The following is a 21,978-nucleotide window of genomic DNA, read 5'->3' as shown; positions in this document are numbered from 1 at the left end:
GCGTTTTATCGGAGTGGTCGTTAAAACGCCAGCTGATACCAAGTTTCGCGCTCGAGTTTTGCCTCGTAAAAGCTAGGAAAAAGCGTCAGACGCGCATAAGTTACTTTAAGTAGTCCAAGTCATCTTTTCGCGGGAGCCCTTCGAGATAATGTCGCGCGCGCGCGCGGGCTCGCGTGATAAGCGGCTATTTCGGAAAAAAGGGAAGAGGCGGTGATGAAATATGACGGACAAATTGGGCCAGTTGCTTTAGACGGCCGCAGTTGGATACGATATTCATAGCCACTTGACCCGAATGCGCGCGAAAAGGACGGTGCACAGAGTAGTAGTCTAATAAAATGTAAAATACGGGATATAAGTTGTATCTCACAGTCCTCCTCTCGCAACTCTCCTCAAGTTCGCCGAATGTACGTATCTGCCAGCTGTCTCTAACTCGTACCTGCTTCCCTGCGGAAACGAGAATCGTCGCTACGAAACGACTCGCGCGAATGGAAATGGCGAGGAGTGTTGTATGTACGTAACGTCATCGCTTTCCATTCTATTTTTTTCGACTGGATCGACCGAGCTGAAATCGTTTTCAGCTGTGAACGTGAAAAATGTATCTCCCTCACGTCGCCGCGTGATAAGAGATGGAAGTGAGAACACGATAAAAAAAATTCTGATAGGAAATACGCGCTTCTTCTTCAGTGGTTTCAATTATCTACGAATGTATGCAATATCCTTAGATATTTTTTAAACGATAAGTGACGTTAGCATTTTAATAATATTAATATAGTTTAAAGAGCGTAGCACACTTTAATATATAAATATTTGAATTTGCATAAAAATAATTTTGAGAAATTTAAACATTTAGAAGATGATTAATTTCGATAAGATACTGAAATACATAGAGAATTAAAAAGATTCGTAGACAGTTTTCACCTTCGTCGATTGACCGAGAGTTGTCAGATTGATTGTCATATAAAAGTATCGACTCGCCAATTTTTTCTCTCAGAGAAAATCAATAATAAAGGACGAAAAATGATAAAAATAGTTTCATGGAAATAATAAAAATAGTTTTATGAAAATGGTATAACGTTGCGAGAAACTCTAGTAGCTCGCGAGTTGGGATTAAACTTTCTAATGAATGAACCGTAGACTTGGGTGAGTAATGTAACGCGCTGCGTATAATTAATGGCTACGAGTTTAAAGACAACTTTGCGCGATTAAGCAACGCGATACATACTTGCTATTCGCGTGTGAAGAATGGCGGAACGTCACGGCTGAATTTCCAGAACTCTCATTGAGAGCCTTTGAATTTCAACCCAAACGAGAATAAAGCTGCTGTTCGAAATTTTTTATGAAGGTCTCTCAAGTGTCTCGAACGTTAAGCGCCTCCCTTCAAAGTTTTATTTCTTTTCTAAAGCGCCAACCACTCACCTGCGACGAACGCGAGAGAATTGATCCCTCGTTTACCGAAATTCCACAAAATATTTCACGCGCATTTCATTTCGACGAATGAATGCTTTTGCGAGCTGTGTCAGCTCGAGTTTTGAAAACGAGGCACATGGCCAAAATAACGAACGGTATACCCGATGTTCATTTCGCCGCCTTGTGTTTTCCTACAGGGCACGAACGCTTACGTTAATGAAATCCGTTCGTGGAAGATCCTCTCGTAAAAGCTAGTGCCTAGAGGTAAAAAGTGCTGACGAAATTAAAAGCTGCTACTCCCGGATCTCTTGACATTAGCTCGACATATAACGCTTCTATTTAAATATTTCCGCAAGCGTTTAGTTATTTAAATTTATAATTAAGATCAATGAAATACATTTTGTTTCAAATGTTCATTCAATTTAATCATGAGAATATTTTTTTCCGATCAAAAGATTATTCATAGAATTTCATTATAAAATTAAAAATTTTATAATAAAAATTAATCCGGAAAGATAGTGATAATAATGCATTTGTTTAGAGATATGTGACTGGAGTGAGAAATGCCGGCCAGCAAGATTTAAACGTGTATTATGTAATTGTGTTGAAATTATGTAGCACGTAAATTAGCACAATCACGAGCGACTTAAGCATCGCGGATGCATATATTTCGATAATGTGGTAAGAAACGTCAGAGAGAATACGCGAGAACAAAACATTTTATATCCCACTGATATACGCGACTCGTGCGACACATAATATAATCTCATGAATGTCGCGCGTGAATTAATCGCGTCTAATGTTTGCATTTGTAAGTGATACGAGCTCGCACGATTATTCGTCACGCGTTGTAAACTGGGAAATCATCGCTCTTACCATCCTTAAAAAATCGCGGAAAATTTAATTATCCGGGATTATTAAATTCCCTACAGTTGGGAATTAATTACGTCAAGTTGATAAGACTCGACGACGACTCTCGCGTAAGAATTTCCGCAGACGGTTTTAAAAGAGTCCCTCGACGTAGCGTGCAGCCCGTATGTATATCGCGTCATTATTTCGCCGTCTCGTTCTCGGCATAGTGATAAAATTCTAATAGCGCGGTTATACAGCTCGATTCTGCGTGCGCTTTCTCGCGTAGAATTCGCTCTGCATTCTGCCTCCCCCCATTTATTTCTCCTCCGGTCGGAGAACTTCCCGTCTTATCGCAAAAATCAGTAATTAAGTTACGTTTCCCTCGGTACCCTCGCCGAACGAACGAACGAACGAACGTGCGATGAAACGATTTCGAAACGGCAGCGGCCAACCCCTCTTTTAGCTCGCGGCACGGCCGTTCTTCGCGAAGAGCGAAGATTACGAAGAGGGGGAGGAAAGGGGAGCGCATCTCTTATTAAATCTCGGCGCGGAATTATTATTAAACTACGCGTATTATCCGTCGTAGGATCGTTCGAGGCGCACGTTTCAGAGGTTTACTCGCGATCGTAAACGTCCCCGATCGTGCGTTTCGCGCGACTAGCTTTTCCCGTCAAGTGATACGAGTTTCGCGCGCGCGGATTTTATTAATTTCCGGATTATAGCTCCGCTTCTCTCGCCGCTACAAACGCAATTTCGAATTAATCAATACCGAACACAATTTCCTCCCTAGCCCTGCCGGGGCTAAACGCGCGACCGAGTGTCAAATTATAGATTCAGAAACGCGCACGAGCTTTTCTCTCGTGCGCTTTTACCGCCGTTCAATTAGCCGCGCAGGGATGGCGACGCAAAAAGGGCCGTTTTAGTCTCGTTATCTTTAGTCCTGCATTTAACAAAGAAAAAGAGCGGTCAAAGCGGAATTTATAGTACGAAGCGTTTTAACGACGTTTTTACGCCGCTCCGCTTTGGAAAGATAAATTGCGAAGCCGGTGTTCGCGACTCCCGTGTCCGTTTTTATCGATATTCCGATATTTTATCGAAAATATCACTATCTCGAAATATGTAACAACGAAAATATATATTATAACGTAACCGTCATTATTCGCGCAAACAAGTCTCTCGCGTTTTTTGCAAAATTGCGCGATATTAATCGCTCTCGCTTTTTCAGGAAATAAAGGAGAGGCCCATCCTTCTTCCTTTCCCATTCTCGTTTCTTTATCTCGATGATACGAAAGTTAACGCGACACACCGCACAGTTCGAACTATCCGCAAACTCTATTCCGGCAGAATCGTCCTCGTGGAATTCCCTAGCATATCTCGAGATATTGATTTTGCGACACGATTTGCCGGGGATGTCCACAGCGCAGCACACGCTCGGGAAATAAATCCGCGGAGACGCCTAAGCGAAAGGAAGGAAACGTGAGAAATCGCATTTGGTAAGTTCTATGGAACTTATCTGTCATTTTGTCGATTATGGAAAATCGACCAGCCCATCCGTCACGCCTGCGAACGAGAACGTAACCGAGGGGGAGGCAGCATCGAGAGAAAAGCGGCGGAAAAAAGGCACATAAATGTACGCGACAAAGTGAAATGGATTAATCGGAGATTCAACGAGGGCTCAAGAGAGAAAAAATGCAAACTCTCTCGGGAGGGATCGGTAACTCGCATGAATAATCAAGAGACTCGCATTAATCGAAAAACACTCGCCTTATGCTACTGCTTATTAATTTTCTATTCTACTTGCGATTCCGTTATTTGCTCGTCAGATGATAATTTAAGATATATTTATAATTTATGTATATATAATAAATCAGTCCTGGTGGAAGTTTGTATTTTGTATAATTATTTTCTCTCGTTCTATTTATAATTAAGAGAACTAAAAATTGTGAGAAACTCAAAATACTCCGAAATATTTTCTCATTACTCCAAAATATTTTTCACTCAAATATTTTCTTCGGCTCGCATTCTTTTTCACAGATGCATATGTCTTCTTAGATCGACGCGAGACACCTTCGAGCGACGGTTTGCTGACGGCGTGTAAAATTTGGTTCAGGCAAAACCAGTTGGTCGTAAATCACGAAAGGCGTGAACACCACGACGGCCGATATAATTCACGCGATTGCGCGATATCGGAAAATCTTGGAGAGCAGTCCTAGAGAGTCGGGTATCTAATGTCGTCTTAAATATAAAATAAATAAACAATGAAAGGGCTGTGCGCCGGCGAGGCGCCCAACAGATCCGATCTTAATGGAGGAAACGTTCGACGATGATTTAGATAAGGTCATTTTACGGCGGTCTAAATTAACGCGTGACGTTCGGCTTTATATATTTCTCGTTTCAAGTTCACTCGAGCGTGTTGCATTCCTGCCCCAACTAATCTTCGTCGTTGCGTAATGCATATATTCATATGGAACTTGATTATAATAATTAAATTAAAATTAATAATTAAATTATAATTAAGTTGCATTATGAAACTGTAATTAAATTAATCATTGTGAGCGATTCAGTTTAATCCGCGTGCGTTGATTAATTATCATAATTCGCAAAAAGCTGCGAGAGAAGAAATCAATAAAGATGATCTCGTTCCGGCTTCATAAAAAAAAGGGACAATTTTAGGGCGCGTTAATTTTTCAAGGAGGCGAACACTTTGAGAAGGGCTACGAAGGAAATTCGCTATTATTAAGGTCGACATCCATATTGATGAAGATCCTCGAACAATAACGGGCCGATCGTTAAATCCGAACGAGAGTAATAAAACGATCGACTGAGATATGCGTAAAGTTCGAGTTATCGCGCGTTTATTCTCACTAATATTGATCTCAATATCGCGCATCGATCATAATCGAGCGATTATCGGGACATATAAAATGATAGTGACTTTCGCCACTAGATTTACAACGTATTGCGATTGCGTATCGCACGCATTTCCGCTTATTTAATACGCCGACCTAAAGTAAGTTACCGGCACCTCTTTGTTACTCGGTCCAACGAATTTGATGCGATAAGACGACAGCCCTCACAGAAGTAGCACCTCTTAAGCCGACTGCCTATTGCCTAAATAACTCGCATCCAAGTCGGTAAGATAATACGAATGATTGACGATCCACTTTCGGCCCCTTCAAAAGGGGCAGCTAATGTTTCTATAGTCGGTAGACTGGAAGAGAGAGGGCGAGGAAACGTACTATCAGCGGAAAGAAAGTTGCGCGATAAAAATATCACGAAATGAACTTTCTCGTTGGGAGACGGAAAGGAAGAAATTATTCGCGGGACGCTACATCGATTATAATAAAAAATTCAAATAAAAAAATCCAGATATGAAAGCGGAGCAAATAATCTGCGTTAAAGATTCAATTTTATTTTGACTGAAATCGTTTGTTTGCGCTTCGTTGCAGGTAACAACAATACCGGACGAGGGGGAGGATAATTTCAAAATGCCCAGGGCTTCCGTAGTACACATGGCATCGACGGCGACGAGACCGCAGCACATGTCACAGGTATCTACACAATATCAGAGGGTGTCATTAAGTTTGTTAAGTAATACTAGACTCGGTTACCTTATATCGCGCCTTCAGTATGATTTAAAAACAAATATCTTGTATATATATCGAGTGAATACTCCTTCAAGATTTGTATGGCGATGACATAAGATGGCAACAAATATCCTGGAGACGCGCCTTCGACGTCTAATCTAATCCTTGCGGCTCGAATGGCCGTCGAATTTACGACGATCATGAGTTTACTCGAGTATCCTCCGGAGCGATATAATTCTTAAATAATCCGGCGCGATAAATCCTTTTCTCCTTGGCAAAAGGCCATATTGATATGCAAACACCCAAGATAGCAGTGAGCGTAATTGAGTGGTCCGGTTTAAAATGGATATCGAGTACGGAAGGTCGGGAAGGGACGGAGGCTTTCGGTAGGGAAAAAGACCACCGTCGTACACCCACTCGTATACTCGGTGTGCACTTAGCACGGTACCAGGCAGACCATCCTCATAATCGTGTAAGCGGCGGGACGACTTTTAAAGCTCGTTTTTTTTTCCGTCTCCCTTTCTCTCTCGCCTTCCTTCACCCATGGTCGGCTAATAGTTTTAAGCTAATGGCTCCGCCGGCTAACTTGGACCCGATGCACATCCCCCGCGCTTGCGGAACCACCGCCCCGAGTATTCGCACGGCTCGATGCAAACGAGCTTTTAACGTCGCATCTGCGCGAGAGGAAGAGAAACGCGCAGAAGAAGCGTATCGAAAGAAAGTATGCCGAAAAGTCATATCGCCAGATACGATTCGCAAGCGAAAGCGAAATTTTTTTACGTTCGGGAAAGAAAAGTACGCTGGAACTCGCGTAGAAATTTTTCAAGATTTTCTCAGATATAGCATAGCATTCCAAATTTGCTCCAAATCAATATATCGATATTACGATACCGATTAAAAATTCCATTTTTACTCCAAATATGAGATCTGGAAAGGGGTGCAGAAATTCATATTTTTTTTTAGCAGATCAGGTTAAGTGAAATTTGCATGCTTTTTTAAAATTGGATAAGAAATTTCATTTTTATATCATTTTTATATTGAATACTTTCTCAATAAAATAACAAATAAAAGTATTTATAAATTTTATTTATAAATAAAAGTATTAATTTCTCTATTTATCGCTTAACTGATTCCTTAGCTCCATTTGATTAATTCAGAGTTTTGACAAAAATTAAATATCACCGCTAATTGAATCGTCTTAAATTTCTATCTGACCAGAATATCTTAAATATTCTGCTTAATCGTAATAAAATTTTGAGAAAATGAAATTAAAGAAAGAAAATGGGATTTGCTCGAGTTTTCCGCTTAAACTCGCGTTTCTAAAACATTACAATCTTAATCCGAATCTTTACCAGAACCAGTAATTGTTTCAAAAAATCCAACTAGATTACAATTAGCACAATCCCGGAAGTTTTATCCATTACCTACTCTCGTCGCGCGCGACGATCGTGCGTTTTTCTCCAGCTCGTTAAGATTCCTCGCTCGCGTCATTAATAGAAACCGTTTGCTTCGTCTCGCGGACGATGCAAATGCCGCGGCTCGTATATACAGATAAATGCCGCTCGTATACTCGGGTCTCGCGAACTGTAATTAATATTCCAAATTCTCCGCCACCGCTCTATAAAACAAAACGGGAAACTTATCGGCGCTCATTACCGTTGCCCAACGTTTTCCTGAATGCGCCATTCATCGCGCGGCGCGTCTCGATAATTAGTCGAAGAAAGCGACTCGGGTACTCGTAAACTTATGTCTATTATCCGCCATTTGCCGCTCGCGGATGTCGTGTTATACGAATAATCAAGACCGACAGCATCCTACGTGTTCTCCAGCAATTTTGCTCCAGTCCCACGCGAAGAATTGCGTTATTTAAAAAATAAAAATTACTAAAGAAATTGTAAGAAAAAATTAATAACGTAATGAATAAAAAAAATTGCGGAAAGTGTCAAGTTTACTTTTAATTAACGATTCGAATTCGATTGATCGTGAATAAATTATATAGTGTATCTGTATCATTGCAAATCTCGATAGCATCGCGCAAAAAGCAACGCGAGTCGTAAATTGCACCTCCTCTCTCGAAATCGATAGTCTAATAATCGCGCTCCAATTAATCGATGAGAAACGCGCAGTTACATCTCTGATTGCATTATAATTTTCACACGATCAGCAGGCGTAGAGAAAGGAACAAAAAGAGCCAGGAAAGGTTTAATTGCAAAGCGGCGCTTGAGGCAACCCACGCATTATTATCCAGGAGAGATAACGGTATCGTGCGTCTCTCTGGCGACACGATAGAAAGGTTACACGGCGACACGTCTAATCGCCTATTATGAATTGTTCTATGCGCGCTTCTAATGGCGAGCGAGATAATTGAAAGTGCATGCAAATTTATGTGGGATCGGCGCTTGAAATGCCTTATCGAACACGTGTTTGCTGCGAATACGAGTCAGCTGGTCATCGCGCCATCGACAGTTTTGTCTCGCACGTATTCGCCATTAAATTTCGCGCCTATTGACGAAAGATTAGAGTGTAATACGATAAATATCGGTATTTTTATATAACGGATATCGCGCGAGTAACGCGACTTTATGGGTCAGTTGCGTTTTTTGTGGAACGAGATAAACGATATTAAATCGTTCAACATTCACTTGAATCAGCAGAGATCGAATAATTAATAATATACAGAATATCACGTAATATAATGTACTTCAGAAATGGACTTAACGCAAGGAAATATTCATGCAAATTATATATCCGATTTTCTCAATTATAGCGAATTCTGTATTTTAACAAATCTCTGTCTGTTTAAGATGAAACAAGCTATCTGAAAAAGTCATTGAATTCAGTAGAGATCGAATAATTAATAATATACAGAATATCACGTAATATAATTTACTTCAGAAATGGACTTAACGCAAGGAAATATTCATGCAAATTACATATCCGATTTTCTCAATTATAGCGAATTTTGTATTTTAACAAATCTCTGTCTGTTTAAGATGAAACAAGCTATCTGAAAAAGTCATTGAATTCAGTAGAGATCGAATAATTAATAATATACAGAATATCACGTAATATAATTTACATCAGAAATGGATTTAACACAAGGAAATATTCATGCAAATTATATTTCCGATTTTTTCAATTATAGCGAATTTTGTAATTTAACAAATCTCTATCTGTTTAAGATGAGACAAGCTATCTGAAAAAGTCATTGAATTCAGTAGAGATAGAATAATTAATAATATACAGAATATCACGTAATATAATTTACTTCAGAAATGGACTTAACACAAGGAAATATTCATGCAAATTATATTTCCGATTTTCTCAATTATAGCGAATTTTGTATTTTAACAAATCTCTATCTGTTTAAGATGAAACAAGCTATCTGAAAAAGTCATTGAATTCAGTAGAGATAGAATAATTAATAATATACAGAATATCACGTAATATAATTTACTTCAGAAATGGACTTAACGCAAGGAAATATTCATGCAAATTACATATCCGATTTTCTCAATTATAGCGAATTTTGTATTTTAACAAATCTCTGTCTATTTAAAATGAAACAAGCTATCTGAAAAAGTCATTGAATTCAGTAACAGTATCGTTTTCATTTTTAATCGAACGTATCTCGCATGTATCTCTCGAATTTTCTCTCGCATCGTTTCGCGCGAATTCATCTCTGCACGAATTTATTTCGTTGTTTACCTAGGGAAACGATATACAGAGTGCACACGGAACAAACTTGCGCGCGTACACTATTGTCGCATAAAGGACGCATATAGCGTCGATGTACGGCGTCATGGCACTTTGAAATAGCTTTTGTACGTGTGTACGTACGTATATACGTACGTAAGCGCGGGCCACGCGAAATGTTTAGTATTCCTCGCGAGGGGCCAAGCCTAGCTTTCAATTTGCGGCTAGCAATTTGTTCGCCGGTTGCGTCCCGTGGCAGGGCGAATTCGCACGATGCGAGCTCCAGATATGCGTATACATCACCGGAGCGTCATAAAGCACGGTGGATAAATTTATACCCTAGCGCTTCTGTTTTCCGCAATTTCGAACTCTCTAACATGATTCATGATTATATTAGTAGATAGAATGGGATAGAATAGGAGTTAGCTAAGATAGAAAGTTGACAGACAAAATTGATGGAAAAAAATTCAGATTCATATTTTTTTTTATATCGTTTTTAAACTTTCGGGAATTTAAGTATAGAATCGAGAAAGCTTCTTAACATGTGAAAATGTATGAATACAATACAGGTAGAAATTTTTTTTATGATATTGGATCATTGTAGGAGTTTATATACCGATTATTTTCGATTTATGGAACTTTATGATCTTTATAGAGCGATTACAGAGGATCGAGTAAAAGCATTATACGCGTGTAAATTTTATATACTCGGCGACATAATAAACAAGTTGACGCATACGCCGCGTGCCTACATAAATTCTTTAATATTAGCGATAAAATACGGCAGAAAATTTACGCCCGAGTTTATCAAAGTACTTCGTTTGTCTCGGTAGGTTCTGGCGACTTTGGCACTATCTATGGGAACTCTTTCGTCCGGTTTGGCCAAGGGCTACACCTCGCCAGCGTTGGACTCGATTTTGGACAACCAACGACCGCATCTTTATCAATCATCCAACAATGACACGTGGTAGGAATTTTCGTAAAATTATTTGATATGATAAAAAAGTTTGAATAATATACGTTGCAATAAATAAAAATGTATCGCATCGAGTTTCGAAATCTCGATAAATATCAACAATTAAGTTCACGTTGCCTGTAATAGCTTTCGCTTCTGGTGACTAATTCCGGGATGCGAGAACAACAAACTCATTCTCTCTCTTTCTCTCTACTCGAGAGCTGTTCGCAAATAATACTCAACAGCCGAGACGTCGCGGCCAAGAGCGATTACATTTGCACCTGACGCTTGCCGACTCTGACAACAGCCAATAATATCGAGGGTGTCTCTTCCTGGATCACGCTGTTGTTGGCGACAATTAAAGCAATAATTAAACTATCATCGCGTGATCGTAATCGCGCTTTCGATTTGTCGCAGGTCGGCTTTCTCGATTACCCAACAGGAAGCTTCGTGGGTCGCGTCGCTGTCAATGCTGGGCGCATGGTTCGGCGCTATGATAGGCGACTGGATAATGCGACGAGGTCGACGTTTAGCTCTACGCGCTACATCTCTGCCCTTGGCGGCGGCCTGGGTCTTGACGGGCGTCGCGCCTTGCGTGGAATTGGTGTACGTCACCAGTTTTATCGGCGGTCTTTGCTGCTCGGTCATCACCATGGTAGCTCAGGTAAAGAAAAAGAGAAAGAAAAGTAAATCGACCCGATCGATCCTCAAAACTTGTCGACCGACGTATGTATCGTACGTGTTTCTTTCATGGCAGGTGTATATATCGGAAATCTCGATGCCGGGCATCCGCGGCTGTTTGTCGGCCATGTTGAAGGTGCTGGGTCACGTCGGTGTCCTGCTGTCGTACATAGCCGGGACGTATCTAAATTGGCGGCAAAGCGCGCTACTGGTCGCCGTCGCGCCGTCGATGCTCTTTTTGGGAACTCTCTTTATACCCGAGACACCGTCGTACCTCGTCCTGAACGGCAAAGACGACGAGGCCGCGCATAGTTTGCAGTGGCTGCGCGGGGAACATGTCGATATACGACATGAGCTGCAGGTGATTTTTGATAGAGCGACGCGAATAAATATATCTGCTTATTTTAAGTTCTCTCTCGAATCAAGATCTAGGAAACGCAAATTATTCTCAATTCTCAACGATTAAATGTACGTCTCTAGGTGATAAAAACAAACATTCTGGCTTCGAGGGTAAAGCAATACGAACTGAGCTTCAAGAATAGCATGTTTACGCCGAGATTGTACAAACCCATCGCTATCACGTGTGGCCTGATGTTCTTCCAGCGATTCTCCGGCGCAAATGCGTTTAATTACTACGCGGTACTCATCTTTCGTCAGACTCTGGGCGGGATGAATCCTCACGGAGCGACCATAGCGATCGGATTTGTACAGCTATTGGCTGCTTTGTTGTCAGGTATCTCATCATATATTAATCGATAAAAATAAATGTTTTAACTTACATTAGAAAGATTGTCATTTCGTGTATTAAATAAATTATAATTCCAAATATGCAGAAGTAAAATTAATCTCACTTTGTCAGAAATATTACTTGTACCTTGTCCTACTTAAGAAATGGTACTGTTCGCAGGATTCTTAATCGACATCGTCGGCAGGCTGCCGCTTCTAATAGCCAGCACCGTTTTCATGTCCCTGGCGCTCGCCGGTTTCGGTAGCTACGCGTATTACGTGTCGAAAACGCCAAATTTAGGATACGTGGACTCGGCCGTGGTCGGCCAGCACGACTGGATACCGCTGCTCTGCGTGCTCGTATTTACGACCGCCCTTGCGCTGGGCATATCGCCAATTTCTTGGCTATTGATTGGCGAACTGTTTCCCTTGGAGTACCGCGGCCTCGGCTCCAGCATCAGCACGAGTTTCAGCTACTTCTGCGCGTTTTTCGGGATCAAACTCTTTATGGACTTTCAGCAGGTGAGCATTTACATTTTTCGTTTTCTATTTAAAGCAAGTCGCCCGATTGTACGAATCAAGTTTTAAACTACTAGAAATATATAAGAGAATTTATAAGAAATGTAAAAGTTTCCTCTCCTATAGACGCGCAGCGGATATTTAAGTTTAAAATTTTTTTTACTTACATCCTGATTTATTATCGCCTGCTATCATTAATCGATAATGAATCTCTGCCATCTCTACCGTTAATTAAAATCGTAGGGGGAAAAATCTCGAAAAATCCCGCAAATTTGTTTTAGAGTCTCGGTCTACACGGAGCCTTCTGGTTTTACGCCGGCGTGGCGATCTGCGGGCTATGCTTCGTGGTCTGCTGCGTGCCCGAGACGAAGGGTAAGCAGCTGGACGAGATGAATCCGGATTACGCGCAGGCACGGTAGTATAAGGCTTCGCTGACGGGGGGCCTCTCGAATCTAGAGAAGGCGAACAAGCCTTTACCGGGAGGCGCTTATCCGAACGAGCACGATCCGCGCGATCTCTACCGCGGCGATCCGCCAATCGCGACTTCCGCCGGCATCGCGATGCCGTCCGCCCGCGCCGCGCATCGCAAGCTCTCGGATTACTGCGGCATCTTCGCCGAGAAGACCAACCGAATCGGCAGGAACGTGGGCAGCTTCATGCAATCGCGCGGCCTGCTACCGATTCGTCGTTCGGTCGACGAGACGGCAGCGCGTCCCGCGCGTCGCGACGCTTCCAGGATCAACGGCGACGTCATCAGAAACAACCCTATGATCCCGCGAGCCGATCTCGAGACGAGGGAGAATCATCGTCGACGAGACGAGAATCGCAATCACGAGCGAGACGCAAACGCGTCTAATAAACGCGTGGTGTACTCCAATAGCACTTATCCGCGGGACGCGCGAACCAACGCGAGTTACGTCCATCGTGCCAACGAGACGGAACCTCGTCGCTCCAGGAGGCGCGAGTACGCGGAGGCGAATTACGAGGCTACGGACGAGATCTGGGGACAAGGTACGGCGGCGAGGGGAGGTCCGAGCGTCTTCAAGCCGATTCTGAGAAACGGCATCAATCACGGGGGAGACGAGAGGCCGTATTACTCGACCCTGCCGCGTCGCAGCAGGACCATCAACTTCAAGGATCAAGCGCGCGACTCCCCGGAGAGACGCCAACGCGCGTATCCCAAGAGCCTGCAGGATCTAACGGATTTGGAGCTGGACGACATCGCGTATTTCCCGTCCTCTCGCGGAGGCCGTCGAGAGAAGAGACTCGACGACGATTACCGTCGACATGCTCGGGATCGTCGAGAGGAAGACGAGATCTTTGACGACGATTATCTCAGACTCTGCCGGAATCTGTCGAGATTGGACGGGTATCCGCGAGGCGGTAGATACGGACCGGGCCAGGTGCACTACGAGAGAGAATGCAGGACTTTCGGCAAGGATACGGTCGCTTTCATCTACTACAAGACGTGCTACTTGTGATCGAAAGCTCTCTCGTTGATAGACCGTCCAGCGTTACGCACGGATCTCGCGCAGAAATTCGAACGGTCGGTCGAATCTTTTTTTTTCTCGAACGCATTTAACGAGTGGCGGACACGTTTTCTATTCGAAATCGGGCTAGATTTTTGTGAAACGGAATAATTTAGTAAATCTATCGGCAGTAGATGGAACGTACCACGAAAATTCCCCTTCTCGTCAGATTCATATCTTCTTGACGATAACATATCTATAAATCGCGATATAAAACAGATATTCGTAGAGAAAAAGGAAAAAAAAAGATCTAAACTGAAAAAAATGATCGAGTAATCGAGTCACAAATTGCCTTCGTGTCTGGCTTTAATAATTAAATCATTTCTCGACTGATAATAAAGTTATATCATCGAGCTTTATATATATACATATATATATCGTTGCTCCTATAAAACTTATCTGAAAAAGCGTGATATCTCTTTAGAAAATATCCTACAGAGAGAGTTAGGTTCATATTTGGTTTTCTACGCGGTATAAACTGTTACTCCAGAAAATATCTTATATACTTAGCACATTTTATCTTCTCGAAATATTCTTAAACACTTTTAAATCCCAATTTTAAGAAATAATATTCGAAAACGGTACCAAGAAATACTTGTGTATACTAGCGTTAGATCAATCATATAAAATCGCAACGTGTGCTTTATTTATTTTTTATTATTTTTCAGAGGTATCGTAATCCTTTTCATCAGCAATTACATGGTTTATTAATAAATTTCCGATAAATATTCCAAGCTCACTCAAATCAAGAAGCAACATTTCAATGCTCTTCACGAAAGCACATGTAACATTTTACGCGAAGAAAAATATGTGCATATATTGTATATAAATGAAATTAAATGATATTAACAGAGTCCTTAGAATAGGATCGATAGACTGCTCGTAGACTGCCAAGCTGATCTTTCCGCAAAGTAATCAATATATAATGAGTTTACGATGACTTTCGCTGCTATGTTTTCAGGCTATTAATGGCGCTCGCACATGTATATTCTTTGCGAAGAAAATCGCGCGCGAAAGAAGAGAAAATTATTAATTAATGCTGAAGATGACATATAGCCGAACAAACTATGCTACAGAGTACGTTATCAATGAAGGCGCATTAATGTATCCTTTGCGTACAAAAGTAGAATATATCTTTCGCTAAAAACAGAATACTCTGGGGCCTCCTCGTAGTCCAGGCGCCAATGACTTAACTATGACAATATCGATTAGTAGATACGTCTACATATATTATACATATATTATATACTATGTTTCGTATAAGATGCGTATATTGCGTATATATGGATTATTATATATTATACATATATACGAGACTCCATTATATTCATGGTACTTATCGCCGTTAATTGCGGCGATACAGATAAACAAATTCTCGACAATACCACAATTTGCCAATTTCGCGAAACCGCTAGAGCGAGAGAAATTTGGTACTATTAGCTTATTAAGAGATCACATATATATATGTACTTTGAAAGCAGTTATACTAAATATTCGTACGAGGGCGAGTCGCTCCTGCATCTGATATTCACTATTTCTCAAGGTCTTCTGCTTTCGACCATTTCCTGCATTTCTCTAAAGTACAGCCATTCGTACATTTGAATGGCAAAGTCGCGATTAGAAAGTCTCCGTAATGACGTATGTGTATTTTGTATTTTTATATAGTTTGTAGGACGAGAGCGAGAAAGAAAAAGCAGCGAGGTATACACATATTTGTGACGAGGCATTTGTTAAAAGTCGACTGCACTTTGTGGATAACAGTTTGCATCGAGTGATAATCTTCTCGCGAGGAAAGATTTCCTCGAAATATCTTTGATATTAAAGCCACGACGTAAGAAAAACGCATATTATAATGAATTGAATTTGACGGTCTGAAACACATGTGATGTAAAGAGGGGATCTTTCTTCGCGCGGGTCGTGAAAGCGGAACTTCTCTCATATCTGTAATTATTAACTATACCCGTGAGTCATATCCCTGCCATATCCGATATTATAACGAAGTGTATGAAAGTCTCGGAAGCGCATTAAGGATCCCTGTACTTAAAATATTTTCGCGTGTTTTTGTAGACAGTGATCGATCGATGCGGGGGAGGAAGAATTTGCGTTTGCGCGAACTATCGATTCGTAAAGTACATTCCACTTTTTATACACGCACGACGCGAGAGAAATATATATACGATAAGCGAGGAAAATCATATTATCAGCGTCGAGATATCGTATAAATTGGGAGGGTAACATATCATTTAAAGATTCTTAATGCGATCGCTATCGTACATTACTGTCTACAAGAGAGAGAGAGGAAAGCACATTATCTTCCCAAACGTAAATATCTAAATCTATGTTAGAGTGTTCTGAAAAAAATATACACCAGCGCTCTAATGAAATTGTAATTAATATTTTATTGCAAAGAAATTTTTCTTAATATATTATTTTTCCATTTTTTTACACAAATGTTAAGTACTTTGGTAATCAAATCGTACACATTTTATAGAAAATATAATTATATGTTACATATATATAATTTCTTACACTTTGGAAATTTAATCTGCTAAATTCATCTAATTAAGAAGAAATTTCATCAAAGTAACATCCAATTAACGTTTAAAGATATTTCGATTTAAAAAAATGATATTTTAGTGGTATATATATTTTCAAAACACCGTATACTCTTTATGATGCTCAAGGGCTTGGATACAGTATTGGGTAATTTTAGTCTGTAATTAGTTTTAACGCGCGATGTGCAACATGCTCGTGAAACGAGCGCGTGTACGTAGGATAAACAATCAACCTCCAGATTTTATCGATAGACTGTAAAGATTCTCGATCGTGATGAAATTATCTCTCGTTCTTAGTATATATACCGCGCCGAATAAGCGAGCTTTACTACTGCCGAAATGGCATAAATGAATAAATTCGCGACCATACCTTACGTCGGATCTTCCATGTAAGCGAAAAAAAAGAAGAAAAAAAAAGAAGAAACGATATATCCCCTCCTCTCCTTTTCCCCGTAGATACGTTATAAACTACGTAAAAGAAAAAAAAAATTAAAAAAAAAACAAAAATCTGCACTGTGCACTTTCGTGAATTGAAAATTTGTCGTAAAATACATAGCGGTAAAAATGGAATTTTCACAACCGAAGATTTCGCATTACCGCACGTTTAGTCTTCACGATAAATCCGATATAAATTGATATCTATTATCGCATTATTTACGCGCGCGAGTGTGTGCATGCGCATGTGTCTGGGAGAGCAATCGTGTGTGATTGTGCGTGTAATTGTACAAAATAATGAACGAATTCGACGAGCGCTTTTAGATACTTTACTCCTTTTAAGCGGAAACCCGAGAAAAATATTAGATCGCCGAAGACCGAAATTGAAATGTTAATCCTAATCGCGATAGAGCGAATTAAAAATGCATACACTTAGCACGTTGCAATCAAATTACGAGTAAATAGGGATTCAATCTAGACAAAAAATCAAAGTATGTTACACGCGATATATATTATACCCGGGCGTGAGAAAATAGTTTTTTCTCTGGAAAGAGGATCGTAAATTACGTATAATTCTACTTAATGACAATAAAACCACTATATGCAATTTACTGACAATAAATGATATTCAGATGAGAATTATAGCGCTGGTCGTCGCTAACGAGATGATTATAAATCTTATATGTCGTGTTATATATCGTCATGGATAATAAAATTACGAGGAGCGTATTTTCAAGGAAAGAGAGAATGGAAAATACACAAATGAAGAAATATATATATAAATCAATAAAAAAAATATTACATTGGCTTTATCTGTAATGGGCCACGTTTAGCTTCGCTTGCTAGATTTAATATTTTTGTAATGATGCCTAGAGATATAGCTGTATTTATATCTTCATAGAGTTGATACTTATACTTTACTCCGCGTCTCTCCTCGCAATGCGATGCGAAAACAACGCGAATAAGTTGCGATGGGGCGTTTAATATTATAGAATTATTTCCGTACGAAATAATAAGAAGACTGTGCGTCGATATTTCGAAAATACGCGCGCGCGATTCTATCATCGAATAGAAGATTTTAATGAACAGATACTTTTACAAGTATTTTTCTTTTCTCGCGATAATCTAAGAACACCAAGTGAGAGACGATTTCGTTGATTGAATTAATTTTAAGACCGGTCATTATATTCGTTAATCAAAGTAATACGATTCTAGCACAAATCTTGTCAATATGATGGCGAACTTGCTTTAGAAGAGACATGCATTCAAGATTCTCTGGTGCAATATACATATATATTTGCGTTATACATAAGTATGTACTTAAGTAATTTTGTTAGCGTCCGCGTTTACACCTCTCTTTAGAAGTAATGAAAAAATGTATTGGATGTATATACACGATCGCTACTGACACTTTCGGCAACTGAGTCGCATGTTTGTATATAGAAACCTATATACACATGTATAAACGCCAAAAGAAGAGACAAGTGATGAGAGAAAAATATGTGTATCTATTTCATCCCCGTTATCTCAAAAAAAAAATCCTAAATAATTCCTTAAACAATATTAGAAAAATATGTTTCATGAAACTTAATATATGGAAAATTAAATTTGTGGATTAGAAATGCAAAAGTTTCTTTTCATAAAAAATTAGACTAATTTCTATGATATATTATTTATATTTAAAAAAAACATCTCTTTATATTTTTTCATAAAGTTTTTCTCTAAAAATATTTACTTTATAAATAGATTCTTCGGCAATAATAGAAGATTTTGAAAATTATACTATTTTAAGTACTAATTATTCACTAATTTTATTATTCCAATTAATGCTTTGATATATTAGCTTTATTATATTTTTCTCTTCCTTTATAATGCTATCTATAATTTTTTTTGCTAGAAATATATATTCATTTCTGAAACTAATAATGATACAAATTTTTACAGAAATTTATTTAATAATTTTATTATTTCAATTAATTATTTAATATTTTAAATTTATTTTCTCTCTTATGCCATATGTGCCTCTTATAATCTTCTTATTAAAAATACATATAGTTTATTTCTAATTGAAACTGGTATAAAATGACACAGACATTTTTAAAAATTTTTGGATTTGACTTACAAAATTTTTCAAAAGCAAATATTTTATTGAAATTCAAAAACAAGCAACAATTATAAATTTCTATGTAATCGTGATGTAAATGTAAAGAAAAGACCAAACAATGGCCATCTATGTCAAACACCGCGTATCACCCGGTATCGCAGCAGCACGATACGAAACTTGCGAGAGACATGAAACGCGGACGCTAAATCGCAAAAGAGGAAAGCGTACTTACCAAGCTGCGGCACCGACATGTACGTCTCGCAATCCACCAGGAACTGTCCGACCTGTACCGCTCCAAGGGCGACGACTCTTTTCGTGAGAAACTCGATCGTCTGCGGCCCGGTCCGGTTCTCGGTCATCGGAAACTGTTGCAGCCTGTCGATCACACGTGCAAATTATTCTACCGTCAAATGCATTCGACAAACATTCTCGAATCGCAAAATGTTTCGCGACAATAGAGATGATGAATTGTACGAGAATCAAAGCGGCACATACTCGACATAACCTTTAAAAAGATGCGCATTAGTATGACAAGTCGAGACACGTGTCGACAGTACGAGAGATGAAAAACTTTTGAAAATTCGTAAGCGAGGAGTTTACTTACACAGTCACACCCATCGTACCAGCGCGTAAAGTTCCACCGTAACGTAAACACAGAGAAAACGTCGCAAAACAGACCCGGCAGAGACTTGTTTACACTTGCGTTCACACTTGTGTTGTCGAGATGCCCGCGCGATTTGAAATGTCACGCCGACTCGGCCACGAACAGAGAGAAGACTGAGAGGTGTCATGGCCTGCTTTTAGGTGATCTCTGAAAACGATACTCCCTCTATGGACATTGAAAACGTGGACGTGAACTACAAAGCCAATGTCCATGAATATTCTCAGAGGGTAATATATAATGTACATAATTTCTGGTTTTGTTCCGTGCTATGTGCACGAAATGCCGGTAGCACCAGTGCTGTATAACAAGATACTTATGTATGTAAATTGATAGTAAATAAATTATTCAATCGCGAAAGATACTGTAATATTCAAAGATGAAATAAATATTTTTCTATATTCATTGTCATATTTATATCTTTTTATTTACAAAACACAAAATGCCTGCTGTGGGATAAAAACATTTGTAACCGTATTTCTATAAATCTTCTTAATTAGCAGTAAATTGATCTTTGATATTTATCAATCATTTTTTTAATTATTTAAAAATTTAATTATTAATACATGTATAGAATTTGTCAAATTAATCACTGATTCTTCTGAAGTTTTTATAATTAAGATTCGAAAAATATAGATGTTGCAAAATATTTTAAGTCTCTTCCTTTATATAAAATATGAAGAATTCATATGTTCCATTTTAATATAACTAACATTATTTTTATATATTTTTATTATAATTTTCATACCAACATAATATATTTATGCTTAATATAATATTTTTATGCATAATATTTTTATGCTAAATACATATTACAAAATATATGACAAAATATAATACAAATTTAATATAAAATATAATTCGAAATTTAATACAAAATAATTTATTACATGGAATAATTTATTACACGAAAATGTCCAAAATATACGTATAATATAAAATTTACTAAAAATTTTTACATAGTCCAGACGAGACTGATTAGCGAAGATTAATTACGCGATATTTATTATTAATAATAGATATGTAATAATAGAATTTAATAAGTTTTATATAACGTAAATAATCGTGATCAAAAGAGTCATTAATAAAATTATTGATCGCTTCTTCGATTGTAAAAGAAAGTATTTGCATTACTGGCGCATTTTGTATAGATTATCAAAGGAAATATTCAAAATGAAAAGATAGAATAAACTTCGAAATCACCAATTAAATTACTAAATAAATCGCGATTTAAAATTCGCGAGAAAACGCGACGAATAAATAAATCGACAATAATCGGAATATTCGATTGCGAGATACGCATAATTTTTATAATATGATAATCGAAACCATCAATAGACACGCGTGCGATATAATTATTATCACACAAATGATGACAGACGAAGATATTTTGGCAAACATTTGTGATCCGTATTGTTTATGAACATAAAATTCACTGTCCGATTTATTTGCGATTAATACGCGACTTTATACAAATTTCACGATTGAGAATAAAATACATATCCTATTTCGCGCATGATTAGCTGAATAAGATGAAATGAGCTCTATAAGCTTTAAAATATAATTAAAAATCACGTTGTGGCCACGTTTAATAGAAAATAACGGAACGAATGATTTTCAAATTCCCTCTAATAATATAATCGATGTAATTGTAGAGTTTAATAAGATTTAAATAATGTAAAGAATCACGTTTAAAACAGTCATTAATAAAGTTATCGATTGTCTTTTAAATTATAGAAGAAAATATTTGTACTACTAGCATTTTACACGAACTATTAAAAACAATATTCAAAGACGTGGAAAGATAAACAAAGCTTCAATGTATAAGTCAACGATTAAATTATAAGATAAATCGCGATTTAAAATTCCCGAGAAAATCACATAAATGCGAAGATATTTTGACAGACAATTTGATGACTGTAATATTTACGAATACAGTACTCATTGTCCGAGTCAATTGCGAATCTTTAGAAGATAAATCGCGACTCGAATTCACGAGAAAGTGCGACGAATAAATAAGTCGATAATATGCGGAATATTTGATCGCGATACGTATAATTTTTATAATATAATAATCGAAGCTCTCAATAGACACGTGCGCGATATAATTATTATCAAGTAAATATAGAAAATCGAAAATATTTCGACAAACATTTAAGGTCTGTAATGTTTATGAATATGCAATTCTGACCGATTTACTTGCGAATATTTATAAAAGATAAATCGCGATTTAAAATTCGCGATAAAACGTGACGAATAAATAAATCGATA

At 38.5% G+C, this 21,978-nt stretch overlaps 2 protein-coding genes across 3 annotated transcripts in view; one reads left to right on the top strand and one right to left on the bottom strand.

Annotated features, from left to right (window-relative positions):
* The window catches only part of LOC145966288 (facilitated trehalose transporter Tret1-2 homolog), a 49,444-nt gene extending 36,602 nt beyond the window's left edge, over nucleotides 1–12,842 (top strand). For both annotated transcript variants that reach the window (XM_083090289.1, XM_083090293.1), the window contains exons 2-8: nucleotides 5,709–5,810; nucleotides 10,376–10,509; nucleotides 10,915–11,161; nucleotides 11,255–11,539; nucleotides 11,659–11,911; nucleotides 12,086–12,426; nucleotides 12,705–12,842. In XM_083090289.1, the coding sequence (XP_082946415.1) occupies nucleotides 5,709–5,810; nucleotides 10,376–10,509; nucleotides 10,915–11,161; nucleotides 11,255–11,539; nucleotides 11,659–11,911; nucleotides 12,086–12,426; nucleotides 12,705–12,842 (1,500 nt within the window). The remainder of the gene's footprint in view (nucleotides 1–5,708; nucleotides 5,811–10,375; nucleotides 10,510–10,914; nucleotides 11,162–11,254; nucleotides 11,540–11,658; nucleotides 11,912–12,085; nucleotides 12,427–12,704) is intronic.
* LOC145966387 (mediator of RNA polymerase II transcription subunit 20-like) overlaps nucleotides 1–19,801 on the bottom strand; it is a 77,333-nt gene extending 57,532 nt beyond the window's left edge. Inside the window, exons 1-2 of the mRNA XM_083090444.1 lie at nucleotides 19,651–19,801; nucleotides 19,279–19,421 (exon numbers count right to left, since the gene is read on the bottom strand). Coding sequence (XP_082946570.1) covers nucleotides 19,279–19,421; nucleotides 19,651–19,664 — 157 coding nt within the window. The 5' untranslated portion in view covers nucleotides 19,665–19,801. The remainder of the gene's footprint in view (nucleotides 1–19,278; nucleotides 19,422–19,650) is intronic.
* Nucleotides 19,802–21,978: the final 2,177 nt, after the last annotated feature.

This window comes from Camponotus vicinus, unplaced genomic scaffold, assembly GCF_025532165.1.
Source record: "Camponotus vicinus isolate PSW18456_S1 unplaced genomic scaffold, iyCamVici1.0 SCAF_1, whole genome shotgun sequence".
NCBI classification, from domain to species: Eukaryota; Metazoa; Arthropoda; class Insecta; order Hymenoptera; family Formicidae; genus Camponotus; species Camponotus vicinus.
The sequence above is the reverse complement of the archived record's forward strand: the minus strand, read 5'-3'. Positions and strand labels throughout refer to the sequence as shown.